The 18,913-nt window shown below is 35.0% G+C and overlaps 1 protein-coding gene across 8 annotated transcripts in view; it reads left to right on the forward strand.

The window, feature by feature from the left end:
* RASAL2 (RAS protein activator like 2) overlaps positions 1–18,913 on the forward strand; it is a 396,637-nt gene that overhangs the window by 192,657 nt on the left and 185,067 nt on the right. The window contains exon 1 of one of the 8 annotated variants that reach the window (XM_037022383.2): positions 15,373–15,807. The exons of the other annotated variants lie outside the window; for them this stretch is intronic. Within the exon in view, the coding sequence (XP_036878278.1) occupies positions 15,795–15,807 (13 nt within the window). The 5' untranslated portion in view covers positions 15,373–15,794. Of the gene's footprint in view, positions 1–15,372; positions 15,808–18,913 lie in introns of those variants that run through there. 8 annotated transcript variants of the gene reach the window in all.

The following is an 18,913-nucleotide window of genomic DNA, read 5'->3' on the forward strand; positions in this document are numbered from 1 at the left end:
CCTAAAAATGTCATGTCTTATCCCTCTCTTATAAAATAAATGAAGACGATTTTACAATTTTCCATACGCAAGTTCATGTGAAGACAGCTTTTATACTTATATTTAGCAGCCTTATACTTACATTCCATCATTCCTAGATTTCAGTGATATGCATACGTTATTTGAGGAAAGGTAGATGAATTCAAGAATTATCAAAAAACATGGATAAGTAAAGCAGAACACCCTGGAATAATGTCCCTTGAGGCTTTTGTTTGGGTAGTTTTGAGTTTTCTAAAGAATCATGCATTGATATATATTCATTCTTTGAAATTTGTAAAATTCTAAAAGATACATGTGATAATATTGATGATAATACTCTAGAAGAATGGGCTTAAGCCTAGGTTAAAATAGCCATATACTATTAGTTATGCTATAATGTGACATATGTGTTCCTAAAAATCACTGCACTTTGCCAAGTTGCATAGTGCCCTGAAAATCATAGGGTTTATGGGGAAAAGGGATCAGGGCAATATACTCAAAAACTTAGTCAATGACACATAAAGAAGGATAAGAACTTAATAAAAATGGCAGCACATTTTTACATGTGTTAAATGGTTGAAAAATATATAATACCGCAATAAGGGTAGCATTTTACCTTGAAAAAACTGGAAATTTACATGTGGGAGTAGGCAGCAGAGTATTTGTAAATTTACAGAGAAGTGATGGAAGGAAGGTGGTTTAGGAAGTTGAATAGAACATTATTACCTCTGGCCATGGATGGGTGTAGCCCATAGCGGAACTGCATGGTGAAGTGAGGTAACATATTCACAGATTGTTCTCTAATATGTCAGTTGTGGAACATTCACATTTTCAAAGCAAGCATTATAATAGAACTGATCCCAACGTTATTTAATCAGGTTTATCCATTAGAAAGAAGCAGCTTGCATTTGTTAGCCAACTGAATTCCAAAATGTCAGTTACTTTTGACCACATTCATAAATTGCTTTTGGAAGTTAGTTATTTGGAACCCGAAAATGGTATAAATTAAATAAAAAGTAGTACTTAATTTCTTAATGTAACCTACTAAAGCCAATTTTTATTTTATTCTTATAAGCTAGATTTAGATTAGCTGTTACAACATTTTTTTCTATGAAGAAATCAGTTTATCAATTCTGTGAAGATGCCATACCACAGTTACCTCTAACCTGTAAGTTTGAATTCCTAATTTTCTCTTTTATCTTCCTCCCATCCTCATTCCAGAACCGTAAAAATTTGTTCACTTCTGTGAAAGGTGGTTCCAAGGCAGTGCCACCCCTCTGGTTGTACAAATTATGTTGGCCCAGTAACCAGGGGTACATGTCATTTATTTGTCATTGTTGATTTGTAGTTGTTTCACAAAATGTCCAGCAGGTGGCAGTAAAGCGTCTTAAATACAGGATTCTTTTTCTAATTCCTGTAAGTAATTTGTACAGGCTATTGTCAGGATTACTGTAAAGCAAGAAGACCTGGGGAAGGAGAAACTGTGAAGGAAGTCAGCATTTTATTGTGGTCCAGCTGTTTGCTAGGTTTACAAAGCCGTATCATGTATTTTAATATTAAGTGAGTCTCAAACTTTTTTAAAACACAAACTTACTAAAGGATTGAAGTGAAGGCTGAAGATTCACTGTATACTTTTATAACAATCTGTAAAGCCAGGCTAAAATTTTCAAACTTGGTCCCTTGTCATGAGAGGCCCCACAAACATGCATGTGGGCAATGCAACTTGTTTATTCAGGCTCTGTGGGGATTGGTGCCCAGTACCAGCAGAATCGTCTGAGGTATGATGCCCAAGGAAGGGCATCCCTTAGGTGCCCTGTCCTAAGGTGAAGAAAAGCCTCTGGCATGCAAGGGAGAAACCAAAACAAACAACATGAATAAGAAACTAGGGACAGAGACCCAGAATAGAAAGCTTTAGAAAACAAAACAAAACAAAACCCCACTATCCTCAGAGAGATAAAATACTACTTACAAGAAAAGACCTGAATGTTACACAAAGCCAAAGAGCCACTGTGTGTTAAAAAAAACTGACAGAAGTAAAACCCAAGAGAAGGGTTGGGAGATGAAAATGGAGAAATGTCCCAGAAAGAAGAAGGAAAAAAAGATAAAACTGAGTTCTAGTCTAGGAAGTCCAACATCAAAACAATGAGTTTCAGAAAAATAAGAAAAAGCACAACTCACTAGCAAAATAATTGAAGAGATTTCCCACAGCTGAAGGGTGTGTTTCCAGATTGAAAGGGCTTACTGAGTGCCTATAACAAGACACATGACTGGGAAATTTCAGCGTATCTCTGATGAGGAAAAGAGTCTTAGGAATTTCCCAAGAAAGGAAAAACAGATTATACACTAAGGATTAAAAATCAGAATGGCTTCAGACTTCCTGTCAGCACATCAGAAACTAGTAAACAAGGAGGAATGCCCTCCAAATTCTAAAAAGAAATTATTTCCAACTCAGAATTCTGTATTTAGCTATAAGCCATTAATCAACATAAGAATAAAATAAAGACATTTTCAGACATGCACGATTTTTTTTTAAAAAGTACCTCCTACACATCATTTCTCCTGAAGCTAATGGGAGTGTATTCTTCAAGAACAAGCAGGGTGTAGGATACAAAATAGATAAAGGGAATCCTCAGGAGAACGATAGCTGTAGAATGAAGGTTAACTCTGTACCAGCTGTAGAATGAAGACAACCAGTTCAGACTGGAGTGGTTAGGAGGCTATTGTGAAGACTTCTCAAGAAGATTGATATAATTAAATGAATTTAAACAACAGGGAGCAAATTTGGGATTGAATTAACAATAAGCACATAGAAATCTAAGCAATTGAATAATCAGACAATAACTATAGGAGAAAAAAATAACTTACGGCATAGAAAATGCTCGTAAAGCACCTTCAAGCACTGTACATACATGAACTTTTTAATCCTTGTAAACCCACAAGCTACTGTTTTACAGAGAAGAAAACTGAGGCAACAGAGAGTAAGTAACTTGCATAAATAACTAGACAACTAGTAAATGGCAAAGACAGGATTTGAACCCAGGCAGTCTGCCCTTAGGACCTATGCCCTTGACCACTCTACTGTATTATACATAGGGTTTACTGGGCAGCTGCACTCTAAACTCATACATAATCATACTATTGTTCGTCCTTACCAAAATTACGGTGTAACTACCTCAGGAGGGTGAGAGAATAGGAACTGTGTTTGCACCTGCTGGGGTAGTAATGGATGAGGAGAGAGTTGGATTCTCATCTTCCATAGTGGGAAGTAAAGAGATGAGGTCTAAAATGGAAAAATTAAAAAATACTGATGCAACCATATTATTTAAGAACTGATGGTAACTACCAATAGAATTGGCTAAAATAGATTAAAGTCGTTTCTGGGAAGGAAATATGTTAGAAGAGGAGGGCTGGAGATTGTTGTTTGTTTTAACAAATGTTATAAAACCAGTGGACTCTATAAAATATGTACATATGTTATTTTATGTACTTATAAAGACTTAAAAAATAGGGAAAGGCATATACAGTTCACAGGAAGGAAAATTAAAATACCATTTAAACACACAAAGATGATATACCTCATTTATAGCCAATAAAAGCAAGTTTAAACTACAATGAGTTGCAGAGTTTTACCTATGAGATTAGCAAAGATTAAAATGTTTTGGAAGGTTAGGAGGAAGCAAGCATTCTAGTTTGTCCATATCAAATTGCTTCTACACAGCACAGCCTCCACAGACAGGATGCATTTTGCAAAAATAGCCATCCTTTTTGTCCCAGAAGCAGTCTACTTCTAAGAATTTGTTCTATAGACCCACTCACACAGTCATTGCACCATTGTTTATAATAACAGAAGAGCACACACATACTAAACATCCATTCATAGGAGATTCCTTAAATAAATTATGCTGCATCTGTATGAGACATTATGCACCTATCAAAAAGAAAGTAGCTCTTTGTATAGTAACTGGAAACAGTTTCCAAGATACATTGTTAAGAGTGGAGTGGGGGAAAGTAGATACAGAAATGGTTGTGCATATTATACAATGATTTGTATAAAAATGTCACATGCATATAAGTGCACGTGTGTGTGTGTGTAACTCTTTAACTGTATATAAGAAGCCTCTGGCAGTAACTGCTGTGGAGAAAATGGAGACCTGGTGAATCAGAGTATGAGGGAGATTAACTTTTCATTACATAATCCTTTTTAACCTTTTAATCAAATGAATGAGTTAATATTCTTTAACAATAATAATAACAATACTAATAACTATAAGAAGAAGAGAGGAAAAAGGAGGGAAAAACCTGTCTGAACTAAAGGTACCTTTCAGTGCTCTATGATTTATTTCAGAAACAGGGATAATATCTAAAATCTTAGAGAATTAACTGGAAGGGTCTGTCGTATTGGTGCCAATCAGTGAGGTTCACATTACTAGAATATGCTGCTTTAAAATCAGCTAAGTTTCTTTTCTTTCTCCAGTCATTAATTTGTAGCAGGGTATTAAGTTGACCATTAAAACAGCTTGGTTTTTATTTATCTGCAGTAAAGAGGAAAAATTGAATCTGACTAAACAAGACTAAAAGCATCTGGACATTTTTACATTAGATGATTATATTCTACTAGGTTACAAAAGTAACCTTTATTAGCATTTACAGGAGTGTTAAAAAGGATATTTTCTTCTCCTTTTCTCTGTTAAATAACTTAGTTGAAATAATGCTGTGGAGCAAGTATTCTGTGTATGTATCATAAATGCAGTGTCGTCATTTTTGTTTCTATTTCTTCCAATGAATTTAAAACCCAAAGGCCGTGATAGTGAAATATGGAATTCATTCTACGCAGGTTTCTGTAGAATCAGTAGCAACCCTGTGCTCATATGAGACTATCTGAGAATGCAGTCTTTCTACCATCGTTAGGAATAGTTTTATTCTGTTGCTTGTAGTCTTTATCTCTTCCTCCCTCCCCCTCTTTAAATAGTGGGGAAATTACTTTTCAGTATTTCCACAGAATTTTTTTGTTTTTTTTTTTACTGAAGTCTAGCATTTTTAGCATTTCTCTGAGAAGTAAAGCAAATTCCTATGCTTGTTCTTTACTAGTTGTAACATCCTGTTAGATTTGAGGTGATAAGAATCATGAATAAATACTTTTCTGACTAAAAGTGGCTTCTTCCTACTTTATTATTATAGCTGTTTAATTCATAAAAGTTACTCAGTTTAGAAAGCTAGATAAATTAAAGCTAAAGCAGTACTTTCGAGTCATTGTAATCAGTTATGCTCTCGTTCACCGATTCAGTTAATGTCCTTCTCCAGTAACTGGCACCTTTAGTATGTTGGTAAAGGCAAGTCCCAGGAATGGCAGCCAGGTAGTGGCTGAGGAGCATCCAATCCGAACTGGGAAGAGAATGGAAGGCTTTTAAGGGCCTTCCTAATTTAATCTTAACATTTCTAAATAATGTTGTCATACCGCTAGGTTTTATTTAGAAAAGTTGAGATAAATACCAAAAAACAAAATAAAAGCTAAAAATTGATAGGGGGAATGCCTTTGGAGTAGGTTTTTGTATTTGAGCTGCTGTTTTTTATTTACCTATTTGATTTTAAGTATAATTGTTTTTTTTTCACAGTGTACATTTATTACTTAGATAAATAATCTATAATGTAAGGAAAAAGCCTTCTGAATAGGTTAAATCAGGATGGTAAGTTACTACTTCACAGGATTGGAAAAAATAAGATATGAAAATTAAGTTCCCCAGCAGGCATTTATTTAGTAGGTGCTCATTAAATGGCGGTTTCTTTCTCTCTGCCAATCTTACTGTCTTTTCCGTAAGAAAACTATCTTGAGTTCCAAACAATCAATGTATGAATATATTTTAAACCTATCTGATTTTTAAGTAGGGTACTGCAATTTCCAGTGTGATAGATTATAACAAATGTTCAAAATGGCATATTTTTGGTGAGAACAGTTCTTTTCATTAAAAAAAAAAATTGGCACAGGTAGTAAACATGTAATTGGAAGTGAAGTTTACACCAAAAAATTAATTTGATGAAATTGAGCACCCTTTCCCTAAACCACTCTGGATGTCTTACTATCAACAAACAGGAAAATTACCTCCAGCAATAGTTAGATAAATATTTATTATACATTGACTAAATCTTGGCTGACTGTGATGTTGACTAAATCACCTTAAGTTATCAGAGTCATTTGTGGTGGGAGAAGTATAAGTGTTGTTGAATGCTTAAGTGAAGTCCTTAGTTTATTATAATTCCACTTTATTGCAGAATTATTATCAGGTGACTAGTAACCCCTGCAAAATCTTTTCTCAAAATTCTTTGGGTAATTCAGAAGATTGGCCTATTAGCCCATAATGTCAGAAACATAGTCAGTGATATGTCATTTTGTTTTAATGTCACTGCTTGAAATATATACCCAAGATTCTGCAAGTTACTGTCCTATGTACCTACAGAGAAATTATTACATAAATGCATTCCATTTGTACCTCTCCTTGGGTAATTTTTAATGGCAGCATTTTCTTATCAAGACATCTATGATTATAATACGAGGTATGTAATGTCTTATTTTTAATATTCTCTGTGGGTGGAATAAAAGATTGAACAGTAATTTGGAAGAGGAATACTTTTTTTGACCAAGTTATAGATTTTTGCATATATATGATTATAGTTGCAGAAAGACATACTCTGAGCCATGCAGTGAACACATTTAAAGTATTCCTTGGTAAGAGAACTAAACATTTCTATAAGTGGAAGGAAAAGAAAAAGATTTCAGAGAATCTGAGGCAATAATAGCTTGTGAGTCCTGGCAAATGAAGAATTCCATAAAGATACTTACAGCAAAGAAGAAAGCTTTTTGAAGGAAACAATATATCATATGAGCGATGAATGATACAAATTATTCTCATTGTCTTTTGTTTCCCACTTTTCCCTCCCTCAAACACAAACAGAATACTATTTTTTTTAATTTTACTCAACAAATGCTTATATAGTGGTTTATGCCAGGTACTAAGCACAAATATTTACTTAACCTGTGAGCTAGGTACCATTATTATCCTGTTTGTCTTTTAATATTTAATGAAACAGAGGCAATGCTTTTCCAAGACCCTGCAAGTAGTAAATGGCACAGCTGGTAGTTGAACCCGGTAATCTGGCTCTAAAGTCAGTCCTCTTAACCACTACCATCTGCCAACATTACCATAGAGTGGTGAGGAAAAGAGGCAGACTTCTGTGCCCCTGGGTCCTGGGACACTCAGTGGTTATGTCCCTGTGCCCTTACAAAAATGATTTTATTAGCAAAGCTGTCTGTTTTACTTAGTGGGGGAAAATGTGTAGTCATCTATGAATACTTCATAGGCTATTGGCAGTTGGAGGAAAACTGTGATGAATAGAACATCTACTTATTAAAGATGCAACTTCATGTATCATTTAGAGAATTTCTTTACAAAGAAAATGTTTGGTAGTTTAATAGCACTCAATAAATATTGAGTCCAATTAAAATTGAACAAGGATGTACAATATATTTCCAACATTTCCAATTCATATTCTTTTTAATTTCAGGTTTGCATGCATGGATATGATGTAAATTTTAAAATATGCATCATCAGAGTTTTAGGAAGTTCTGATGGTTTTTAGAGGATAGTTTTAATTATACAACAATTGATGGGAGAGGATTAAGCAGGTCCATAGTAATCACATTTTACAAATTAGAGCCTTTAAGTTAAAACTTATAGGAAGTTGTGTAAGATAGAAGTATATGTTTAAAAGCAGTGTTGTGGCCTTTCTTTGATCAATGATTTAATGATTCTAAAACTAATAATGATGAGATAGTATTTATTATTGTATTTATTTCCTGGTATTAGAGGGAAAGGGATGTCTTCAACTCCCATGCACACAACATCTTACTTCTCTGGATGGCCTCTTGAAAGATCTAATAATGGGAGTGTGATTCTCTGTTAGTCACTAATGACTATTTCCTTAGAAAATTCACTGATCTCTCTTTTATCTCTCAATTTTTGCCACCAATAAAATATCAGTGAAATATTAGACTTCCATGATACATATCCTGTCAATGAGACATTTTAAGACCAGCATGTTAAACATTCTTTGGTTTTAAATTAGTTGAAAAACCTAAGCCATATGCTTTCTAAATTTACTATATCCTGGGGCAGCTCTGTTAATGGTAACAGCTACTGAAGATGGGTTGAAGAGGAGTACTAGCGCATAATCGTTCTTGGATATGCTGAAAACCATACATCTTTGTTTTTTATTGGAATTATGTTGTTCCTGTCACTGAAACAAATCTCTCATAGAGGATTTTCAAGTTTTTCATTGGTAGTGATTTTTTTGTCTTTAGCTCCAGCAGTAATAAATTTAGATATCATATTTTATTGCCAAGAGAAAATATGTTGTCCCTTGTGATGGACAGAAAAATTTGGCTTGTTTTCAAATCAAATGGTAAATCAATCCTTGAATACTGTGTTTGAGTTGCTGAACTACATCATGTTTTCTTTGATGGATCACTGTTTTGGAATTGATCCTGAATCAATTTATGTGTCTTGTCCTATAATATTGTGCCTTATGTACCCTTGCTTTTGCCTATACTGGGAGAATATCTAAGTCGTTTCTTATAATATAGAACTGTTTTTGGTAACTACAGTACTTATTACTGTGTGTGAAGAAATTTAGAAGGATGTTTTAATCTCTTGAAAGTTATTTTTCATGTTTTAGAAAATACTGATATTTTCTAAAACTAAAAATGATGATTTATGGAGTTCCTTTCTGTGTCCACAGTGTTTTATACTTGGCTTTAACAGATGGGAAGATCACTCATTTATCTCAACTTTTGAAAAAGAAAATATCTTATGTCATTTTGTAGGAGCTTTAAAAAAATAACCCTTCCCCCCCAAAATAGGGGGAAAGTGTATTGTGAAATGTAGTATTTGAAATGAAAATGTGTTGAGACTGGTATCATGAAAATGGGGCAAGATTGCGTTCTTAAAGCATAGATTAATAATTGAATAAAAAGCTCTTATTTTTTATTGCTCTCACCATCCTAATGGTTCAGAAGTAATGGGTAGATGTACTACAGATTAAATTTCACCTTGCTTAAGAACTTAAATTTTTCTATGGGAAATGGATTTTCTAAAAAAAAAAGGGACCATCATTTTTAAAGGTTTCTACAGGGAAAAAAACATACCTACAAATCAAAAACTATACATACATTTGTAATACTGTTTTTTCCCCCTATCTCTACCTTTATATAAAGGATAAGGTCTGATTAAGTTCCTTGGCCTATTTAATATTAAGTATGTAAAAAATGGAAGAGAAAAAAATAGAAAAGGGGATTCTCATTCTTTTTAAATTGGATTTTCCCTGAGAACACACAGTTTGGGGCCAAGCTACTGAGAATATCGCCTTTCTCCTTTCCTCACTTAACCTCTTCTACTTACCAAAAAAAAACCCCTCTCTACTGCTCCCCACCCACATCCTAGTATCCAGAAGTTCAGAAAAGGTTCACGCATTATCACTCAAAGTGAGGAGTTGCCTCTCAGATTCTAGGTAATAAAGCTCTCTCCGATTGCTGGACTAAATGAAAAAACACAGATGGAATGTCTTTGGAAAATTCAGCATATTGTTCTAATAGATTCATACACACTGAAGAAAAGAGCCACCGATGTTGATAAACCTAATCAGGTATAATATGCAAGCTCTTTTACAAAGTTAATTATATTACAGAAAATTTGGAAAGAAAGCTATGCCTCTTAAAGATAGATTTGGAGACATAGTTTAATTTAGTCTATGATAGTGATCAAGAGAAAACACTGCAGAACCAAGTGAGGTGTGAATTCCGGCTCTACCACTTTGTGACCTTGGGCAAATTACTCTCTCAAACCTGTGCATGACTCCATTTCCTCATCTGCAAAATAGGTATAATAATTGCATTTACTTTTTGGGTTGTCTATTTTAGAACTCTTTTCCCTAAGAAACTGTTGTCAAAATTTTTTAGTTTTTTCTTTTCTTCCTTATGCTTCATGACTTAACTTGCGGAGTTCTAGATTTTAGCCTGCTTCAGTTAGTTTTAAAGGAATAATGGAAATTGAGCCAAGAACCTTACTGTAGTATGCAGTAGTATTTTGAATCATGTAATACAAGTATATGTGGTTTTATCAGTGGTATGTCAAAGATGGACTGCGCCATCACAGTTGGGAATATTCTTTATAACCAAGGTAAAACTAAATACCTGAAGACTTATTTTTACTGTAACTTCAATGTTATCTGCATTATACGGAAAGGTGAACTAACAGTGCGTCAGTTGTGACAGGAAATTAGCTTAATAGGAAATCAACAAGCCTAACAGATATATCTCTATATATCTATATCTGTTTTAAAGCCACTGAAGAAAATGAATTTTGAAGGCTTTATTAAAGTATAATTTAAACTCTCTTTTTAAATAAGGAGAACCAATAATGCAGGCATGTTCTTGGCTGTATGAGCACATTTAGAGGTATTATCCAGTAATATCCAACCCCATCCCAGAAATGCTTTTAGTTGTTTCTTTGTTTATTGATATATTTTCTTCACAGAAATAGAAGTGTTGCTCTTGTTTCTGTCATACAATGAAGTAAAACTAGGAAAAAGATTTGCTTGTACTTTTCCACTTAAGTTGTGCTTATTTTTCTTTGAAACATGGTCCTATTCATAGGAGAGGCTGCGTATGGAGAAACGCAGGGAGTTTGCCCACTCCCTGTATTGCTTCCTCCACACTAGCTGACATTTGGTTTAAGGAAATGCGGTCCGCTCAATCATCATAGCTGGCAGAGCAAGGTAAAGCTCAGCTGCTTGGCCACAAGTTTTAAAAACATTGTGTGGCTATTACAGTTGTCATTTATTTTGAATGTGCCTTTTCTAAACACTTGTAAGTACTTCGCTAGCCCTAAGACCAACAGCTCTTCTAGGCTTTATAATGCCTTTTATCAGAAGAGAAGTGTATATGTATGTATATGTGTTGTGACCCCATCATAAATGAAATAAAATAAAAAGTAACATTTCAGAGGCATTTTAAAAGAAATGGGTGGCTTTAGTGTTTGTCATTGCAATTATAGACAATGACTTCCTTTTCTAAGATGAACTCTGTAAAGAATGCAGTGGGAAGACCACAGTATCAGAATGTCAGTATGGCTTATGAGGAGACAGACCTTAAAAGAAACTGTTTATGGTTAGAAGAAGCTCTATTTTTGATTATGTGCTTTCAAAAGAGGAAGCACCACAGACTGGTGTACACCTCAGCTTGACTACTGTTGAGATGTGTTTCTGCTTGGAAGAGGAGCAGATAGATATCAATGGGGTTTTTTGTTTATTTGCTAATTTGTCTGATAAAAATATGGATGTGCAAGTTTTTAAATTATATACAGCTACCTTATTTTTTTGTCCTTTGATTTTCAGAAAATCATGTATTTATGGTTTCAGGGTTTCTTAATGGCTGTCATGGTGACTTCTATACTCGTACCAAAGTCAAAATGCCACAATTACTTTTGTAAAGGGTGGAGGGAAACATGTTATCTATATTCTTTGAAATTCACAAAATATACTGTTTGGTTCATAACTAGAAATATTATTCAGCCTTTTAGAAACAAAACCAATATTTGTTGATACTGAATTTGGAAACTCACATAGAGCCTCCAGGATATAAATTCACATAGATATAAGCCTCCACTTATATGTATGTTTATAAGCCATTTGTTTATTCAACAGATATTTACTAGGCACTATATGGCAGATTCTATACTTTGCAGTGAGGATACAACAGAGAACAGGCAGGTATAGTCCTTGCCATCATGGAGTTTACAGAAGAGCGGATAGATACCCAATATATGAATAACTGAACTAAAATTACATTAAGTCCTAAGGAAAAGAATAGAATGCTCTGTTACTGTATAGCAGGAGGACCATAGTTTGTTCAAGGTGAACCAAGATTTGAAATTGGTTGATGCTTTTATTTACTTTTGAATTACAGTATCATGGAATTCCAGAACTGGAAAAGACCTTTAAAATTATCTAGTCCAAATCTTCATTCAGTATTTGATTCTTTCCTGTTATTCATTTGATCATTGCTGATGTCTATTTTTGACTTACAAAAATGGCATTTTCATGTACTTCATTCTAATACAACCAGTTATTAAATACAATGCTGTATCATGACTACATAAAATGGATTAGTCTGAGGAGAAGTGTGAAACCAGGTAATCAAAACATAATGATTATTTGCAGAAATATAATGACTTAAGTGGTCTCAGACAACCTAAACGAACATGCTGGGTGCCAAGCTGAGAGTTCCAGTAGTGGAATCTAATCTACCCGTCAAAAGATCCTTCTAACTCTGAGGCTGTTCCTAACCAGTGAGGAATATTCTGCATGATGTGGATTCCAGCCACTCTCCAACTTGAACTAATGGCTAGAGGGTGAAGCATTTATACATGCTTCTCCAGCTTCTTAGAGAGCTCCCTGGTGTTTTAGCAGACTAAGATTTATCAGTCTTTACCTCAAAAGATACATATCCCTGGCCATAGTGGCACAACACATGGCTGTGTAAAAATTACTCAGAAACAACTTTGGCAGATCAGTATTCCACCTACTACAAGGTCCTAATGGGGTAAATGATGAAATGACTATCTTCCCTATAGTTCTATCAGCTTAAATTAGTTACTTGAAGCCACACAAGTCTGAAATGAATTCCTTTATGTTTTTGTTTCACAACATGACATACGCAGTTGTATGTAGTCTCTGGTGTCAGAAAATGGATATGCTATGGTCCCTGTCCTCAAGTTATTCTAAAGTACTCCTAAGTCTAAGTACTTACAAATGGTTTGATAAGTGAAACATACTCTTTCATATATCCTTCCATCATTTATTAAGTACCCATTAGTGCCAAGCATTGTTCTAAGCTTTGTCAATAAGCTGAAAACAAGACAGAACCTCTGCTTCCCCCCATTCTGCCTTGCATCTTGCTGGGAAAGGACATTAAACATCATACTATAATGTTGGGTAATGATGAGGCTCTGAAGGAAAAAAACAGCACCGGGTAAAATAAAACATACAGGGGAGCATGTGATCAATTCTGAGAAGGAAATAAGGTAAACCACACTAAGAAAATAATTTTGAATGGGTTTTGAAGGGTAAATAAGAGTATGACAGGCAGACCAGATGAGGAAGGGACTTCCAGACAGACAAGCAGTAATATCAAGGCTAGAAAGCATAAAACAGAGACTTAGACTTGAAAAAAAAACTCAGTATAGAAATTAGTAAAGTATGGTGTATAATCTCCTTTGAAGAGTGTTGAATAATGGAGTAAAACATCATATTTGGATTTAAGAAAAATTGTTCCCTCAACAGTGGTACTCAGATTTATTCAGGTATCAGAACTCCAGGTAATAAAAAATGCTTTTTGCATAACACAATAAATTATTTTTATAATTAACTTACAGATATCTGAAAATGTCCTTATTAATCTGAATTTGGAACCATTCTATGCTTCTTTAATATGGTAATTAACAGTAACAGATTCTAACACTTGAAAACATACTTAAGAAGAAAAAACTCGTACTTGAGGAAATTGTGTACATGAACTTTTTCTGTCATTTAGGAAAAGATTGCTGTTATTCTATTTTTCTGATCAGTACGTGAGTGCTGTTAAGTAGTATATTTGGGAACTGCTGCACTATGGCATATTCATTAAATGGGCATCAGCAAAAGAGGGAGTCACTGTGTTGCAGCAGCAGCCTCCGCAGAAAGCTGTTTCCAGTGGCTCCGACTTCCTTTTACTGAGCTGAAATCTTTCTCCCTTGTAACTTAGATTCCCTGTCCTTAGTTCTAACTCTTGGATAGATCTATTTCTTAGAATTATTCTCTGTAGAAATAATAGCAATGCGCTTTGCACTATTTTAAGTTCAATTACAAGCAACAGTTAGTAACAGTGATAATGTTTTGTATTCCTTCGATGAGGAGGTAGGGATTGCTTGTGTTTTGTTTTGTATTGGGTGAGTGGGACACTGTGGCCTGTACATCTTAATAGCCAGACCCTTAGTTTGTTCCTCTTGTATGACTTACTTATGTCTCTCTTTCTCTGTGGCTCTTATGTGAATAGCAATAGGGTGTAAAGTGGTGGTTCATCTGAAGTAGAAAAAGGAAACTTAAAAGTAAAGGCAGAGGAAAACACAACATTACAACACTATGATTCTTGAAGGAAGATGAGACTAGATAACCAAAAAACAAATTATGATGGAATTAAAAGACTTAATTTCAATCACTGAAACTTGGGGAGAAAAAAAGGAGGAAAAGAAAGGGTGCCAAAGGATATAATACATACAGTCACACACATGTGTGTCCAAGTATGTGTATATGTTATATAGGTAGTATGTGAGAGATACATTACATATAATACATATACACATATACATTAGATATAGATAGCTAGAGCATATGGATTTTTGTCACCTGTTTGTTAAATGCTGGGTAACAGATTGATACTGTACTCTTATCTGTCTTACTCCACTGTTTGGAGTGGCAGGTGGAGTCAGCTCCGTGAAACTGTGAATTTCACGTGTCAGGTCATCATGCTGGTAATGAAGGCTGCATCATTAACCTGCCTTCCTATTTTGAAATATTGAAAAAAAGACCCTAGTAATATGTCTGATTTTAAACAAATTCAATGATGACTGAGAACAGTGGTGATGTCTATAATTTCATCTCATCTTGTTGACTTAGTTATGAACTGAAAGGCAAGGAGCGACACACAGCAGCAATTCACCGGAGAAATCCGCTTTATTAGGGAAAGGTGCTGGGTTATATAGGAAGGGGCATAGGGTGATTGTGGTGTTACTTCTACGGGGCTGGTGGCTGTTGGCTAGGTGCTGGGATTGGGAGGGGGGCGAGAGGTGATTGGGCTTCAGGTGGTGCTGGCGGGAACCGAGGACCCCGAAGAGAAGCCAGAAGTTTGCCATCTTACTGGTGGGGGCCCTTCATGAACCAGTTTCCAAAATTGGTTTTTGATTATTCTTTATTTTCAAAATGAAATTTTAGCATAAGACCTGAATGGAAGGTTGGAGATAAAAATTTTCTTTTCTAAATTTAAAATTTCCCCTGTGATAAATTAAGGTGATCTACTGAGTAAATGAGCATAAGATAGTAATATGTGTATTAACAGACTTCTGTGTGTATATATATATATACACTGCATCAGCTGTAAGAGATTTACCTGGTTTTTGTACTTTGAAAAGTTTATATTTTAATTCAGCATACTTTCAAAATAAGAATCTCTGAAGTTTGTTTTATTCTCTTCCTTAAAATAGGACAGATTTGGAAATAGACTGTTTTTAAAAAAAATCACTTTCTAAAACACAGAGATGCACACACCCACCCAACTGCCCCTTGGGACAGAAAAAATGAATGACCTAGCTTGGTAAACCACATTGCTTCTCCTGAGGTAGATTGCCTGCACCCAGTGCTGTGAAAAAGAAGTGCCATGAGTAAGTAAGGGTGGCTATTGTTTAGTGCTCTCTAGCAAAGAACTGGGGAAGAGAAAAAAAGGAGTGAGCTTGGCTGGCATTGGCTCTGGCTTTTCTGCATTCCAAACTGTCTGAGGCAGAGAGAGAGAGAGAGCAAAAAAAAGAGAGAGAGTGTGCACAAGAGCAAGCACGGGCGAGCACCGTATACAGAGTGTTTTGAGTTTCTGACTGGCATGCCAGAAAGATCATGTTAGCAACACCCAGAAACTCTGCGGAATGCAGACCGCAGGTAAGACTGAAATTAAGTTTGTATATATTTAAAAGGAGGGTAGATTTTTAAAATTACATAAATACAACGATTGTTTACCTTTATGGTTATTGGCTTTAAAATAATAGGTTGTTTTCCTTACTGTGAGTGAGCTCACAGTAATATTGTGTAGAGGCTACCAGCATTCCAGTACAAAATCCAGCTCAAGAAAAGCCATCTGAGAAGTTCAGATAAAAGGGTAATTAATGACCGTAGCAAAATATTAATGCAAACACTTACTGTTGTTTTAATAATTTGAAGTGGATTCTTTTCCCTGATCATCCCCCAAATTATGGAATATTAAATACCTGGGAACAGATATATCTCACTTCTTTCTGAGGGAGACAAAATATATTTTGTTGCCATCAATAAGATTCTAACAGTCTTGCTTGAATCTCTGTAGTAAGTAAATGAGCCTGTCATTTGAAAGTTCAACAAGTTGGATCCATAAACAGTAAGAGCATTAGAATGAGATGTATTTTTTGTGCCCAAAGTAGACTTTTAGTATCCTCTGCCAATAGATGTCAAGTTAGAAACTTTAACTGATTATTGGCTTATTGAAAGTTAAATCTGAAAGGGACTTTAGAGATCATCTACAGTCTAGTCTCTCCATTCTCAATGGGAATGTTGAAGTCTCAGGAATTTGGTGCTTGCTCAAAATCACAGAATTAGGAACAAAATGGAAGTGAAAATCCAAATCTGATTTTCAGTTTGTTTGTTTTTTTCATGGTACCAGTTATATTTAGGCTTCGTATTTTATCCATGCTGTATCTGCTGGCCTCCGGTGACATGAATTATTGCCTCAGTAGACCAAATGCATCACAAACCTACATTGAAATCTTATAGGCAGAAGATATTGGGGATGGATGTCATCAAATCAATATCAATTCCCTGCTCTTGGGCAAAACCAAAAATATGTAATAAAATATTTATCAGAATTAAAAAATGGCTTTCAATTAAGGAACTGACTATAGTTTGTATACTGCTTTTATATAAACAATTACATGGCTGTGGTATATTCTAAATATCTGTATATGAAATTAAAACTCTTTCGGATTGTTTTTACTTTCTTTTAAACTGTTTAGGACTTAGCAATTTTCTGTATAAACTTAAGTTAGTAAAGCTTTTCCTGTATGATAATACCCATTTTTGTAACATATCTTTTTGCTGGAAGTGAAAAAAATGTATATACTGCCTTCTCTGTGTTTATTTTTTTTAATATAAAAATAACATTTTTTAATTATCCACCCATTTGAACCAATTACTTCCCTATCCAAGGTCCAGCTCTATTTCTCTCTGTTAATAAGGATCCTGTGTTACTTCACCTTATGCATTATAAGTTAGAAGGTAACTTACGTGGAGGATCTTGGAGTCACGACAGTGAACATCTGTCTTCATACATTTTCATTTAGTCCCTAAAAAAGGTTGCTGCCCTTTCCATTTTTCTGGACACCATTGTGGGGTTGAGAGAGGCCATACTATTCTAGTGAGCTTAATAGTAAAGATAGCCACTGTCAAAAGAATCTGTCATGGCTCTTTACAGCTCCTGGGAACCAGTTAGCTTGTTTTGGCTATAAGCACAGTGAAGGGAAGTAGTCCTTTTGTGTTAAAGTTTGACCTGCTCATTCCAGTTTTGCCTGGGCCCATGTAAATGCCTAGTGATTTACAAGTGTGTGTGGGATGAGCAGTAAGTTGTAAAGAATAGTTTCATTACTGCTATCGGCTACTGGAAACCAAATTAACAAAGTGCATTCTCCACCCAGTAGGAAACAAGAGACTGTTTGTCTTACTGCAGAGTCCATTATTTAAGCACACTGTTTATAAGAGGACTGATGCCTCTGAGAGTATATAATGCTCTATCCAACTTAGCTGAGTTCATGTTGTGTTACACAGGGCAGAGATTTTTCTCTCCTACATGGAGTATGTGAAAGGACTACCATGATATGCATGTATATATTGTGTTGTGTGTGTGTATGGTTGATAGACAAACTATGCATGTGTATATTGTGTTATGTGTGTGTATGGTTGATAGACAAACAGGCCTTTGGCCTTTGCATATTTCCCCATGTCAGAAACAGTCAGAGGTCATTAATCTGTTGCTGGTATTTTACCGACCTAACTTGAAAAAAACTACTTTATTAACCAAACTAATCATTATAAAACTCACTACCATGTATTAGGAAAGAAGAAATGTTAGAAACACATATTCCTTTTTCTCTCCCAAATACAAATGTCAGAGTATGCAGGTTTATACTTTCTATGTTACAGAAAAGCAATACTAAGGTACCCATTTTGTGACTAAAGACAGATTTTTAATGGGAATAGAGTAGTAGAGTGAAATGAGTGGCATGAAAAAGACACTTTCATGTGTATGTGGAATAATTTTCTGTTTACCAGTGTTTTCATGAAGGCCCATTTTCACTGCTGCAGATTGATACTGATTTCTTTAGATTTTCTTTCATAAAGCATATATATATGTGTGTGTGCATATATATTATGTAATTTACATACTTAAGTTACAAAGAAAAGGTAAAGAGCTCTACAGTATAGCTGTGACATTTTTCTGATAAAAGTTTGGCTATAGTGGGTCAAAACCTGTGTCATTCAAAGGAGTTATTTCTTCTTTCCTGCTGTGGTTTCTCAGTACTTTTTGTTATAATTCTGTGCTTTGTATCCCAGTTAAAACCATAAGAATGAAATCTCTTCTCACAAAACTAAGTGAAGGCAACAGACTGGCCAGGGTGTGGGCTTGAGGCTAGACATGTAAAACACTGAGTTGTCAAATTAATTCTTTACTCATAAAAGTTACCAGGTTATCCACTTGAAATGCTGGGAATTCTTTTATGTAGACCACAAGGTTGTTGTTTCCCCTTCTGCATCAGTCTTGACCTTCACTGACCTCTAAAGAGGAAAAGTGTTAGAGAGTGGTTTGTTCTTTCTCTTCTCTTCTGTTCTTCCATGCTCGCTTGTGGTTGTTTGTGGTTCTTGTTTTCAATTCCCTTTGAATAAGTTTTATGAAGAAGCAGGCGACTACTATGAAATAAGGTTTACCAGATTCTTACACTTACTTGAGTTACATAAACTTTCT

Source organism: Manis javanica, chromosome 11 (genome assembly GCF_040802235.1).
Source record: "Manis javanica isolate MJ-LG chromosome 11, MJ_LKY, whole genome shotgun sequence".
In the NCBI taxonomy this organism is placed as follows: Eukaryota; Metazoa; Chordata; class Mammalia; order Pholidota; family Manidae; genus Manis; species Manis javanica.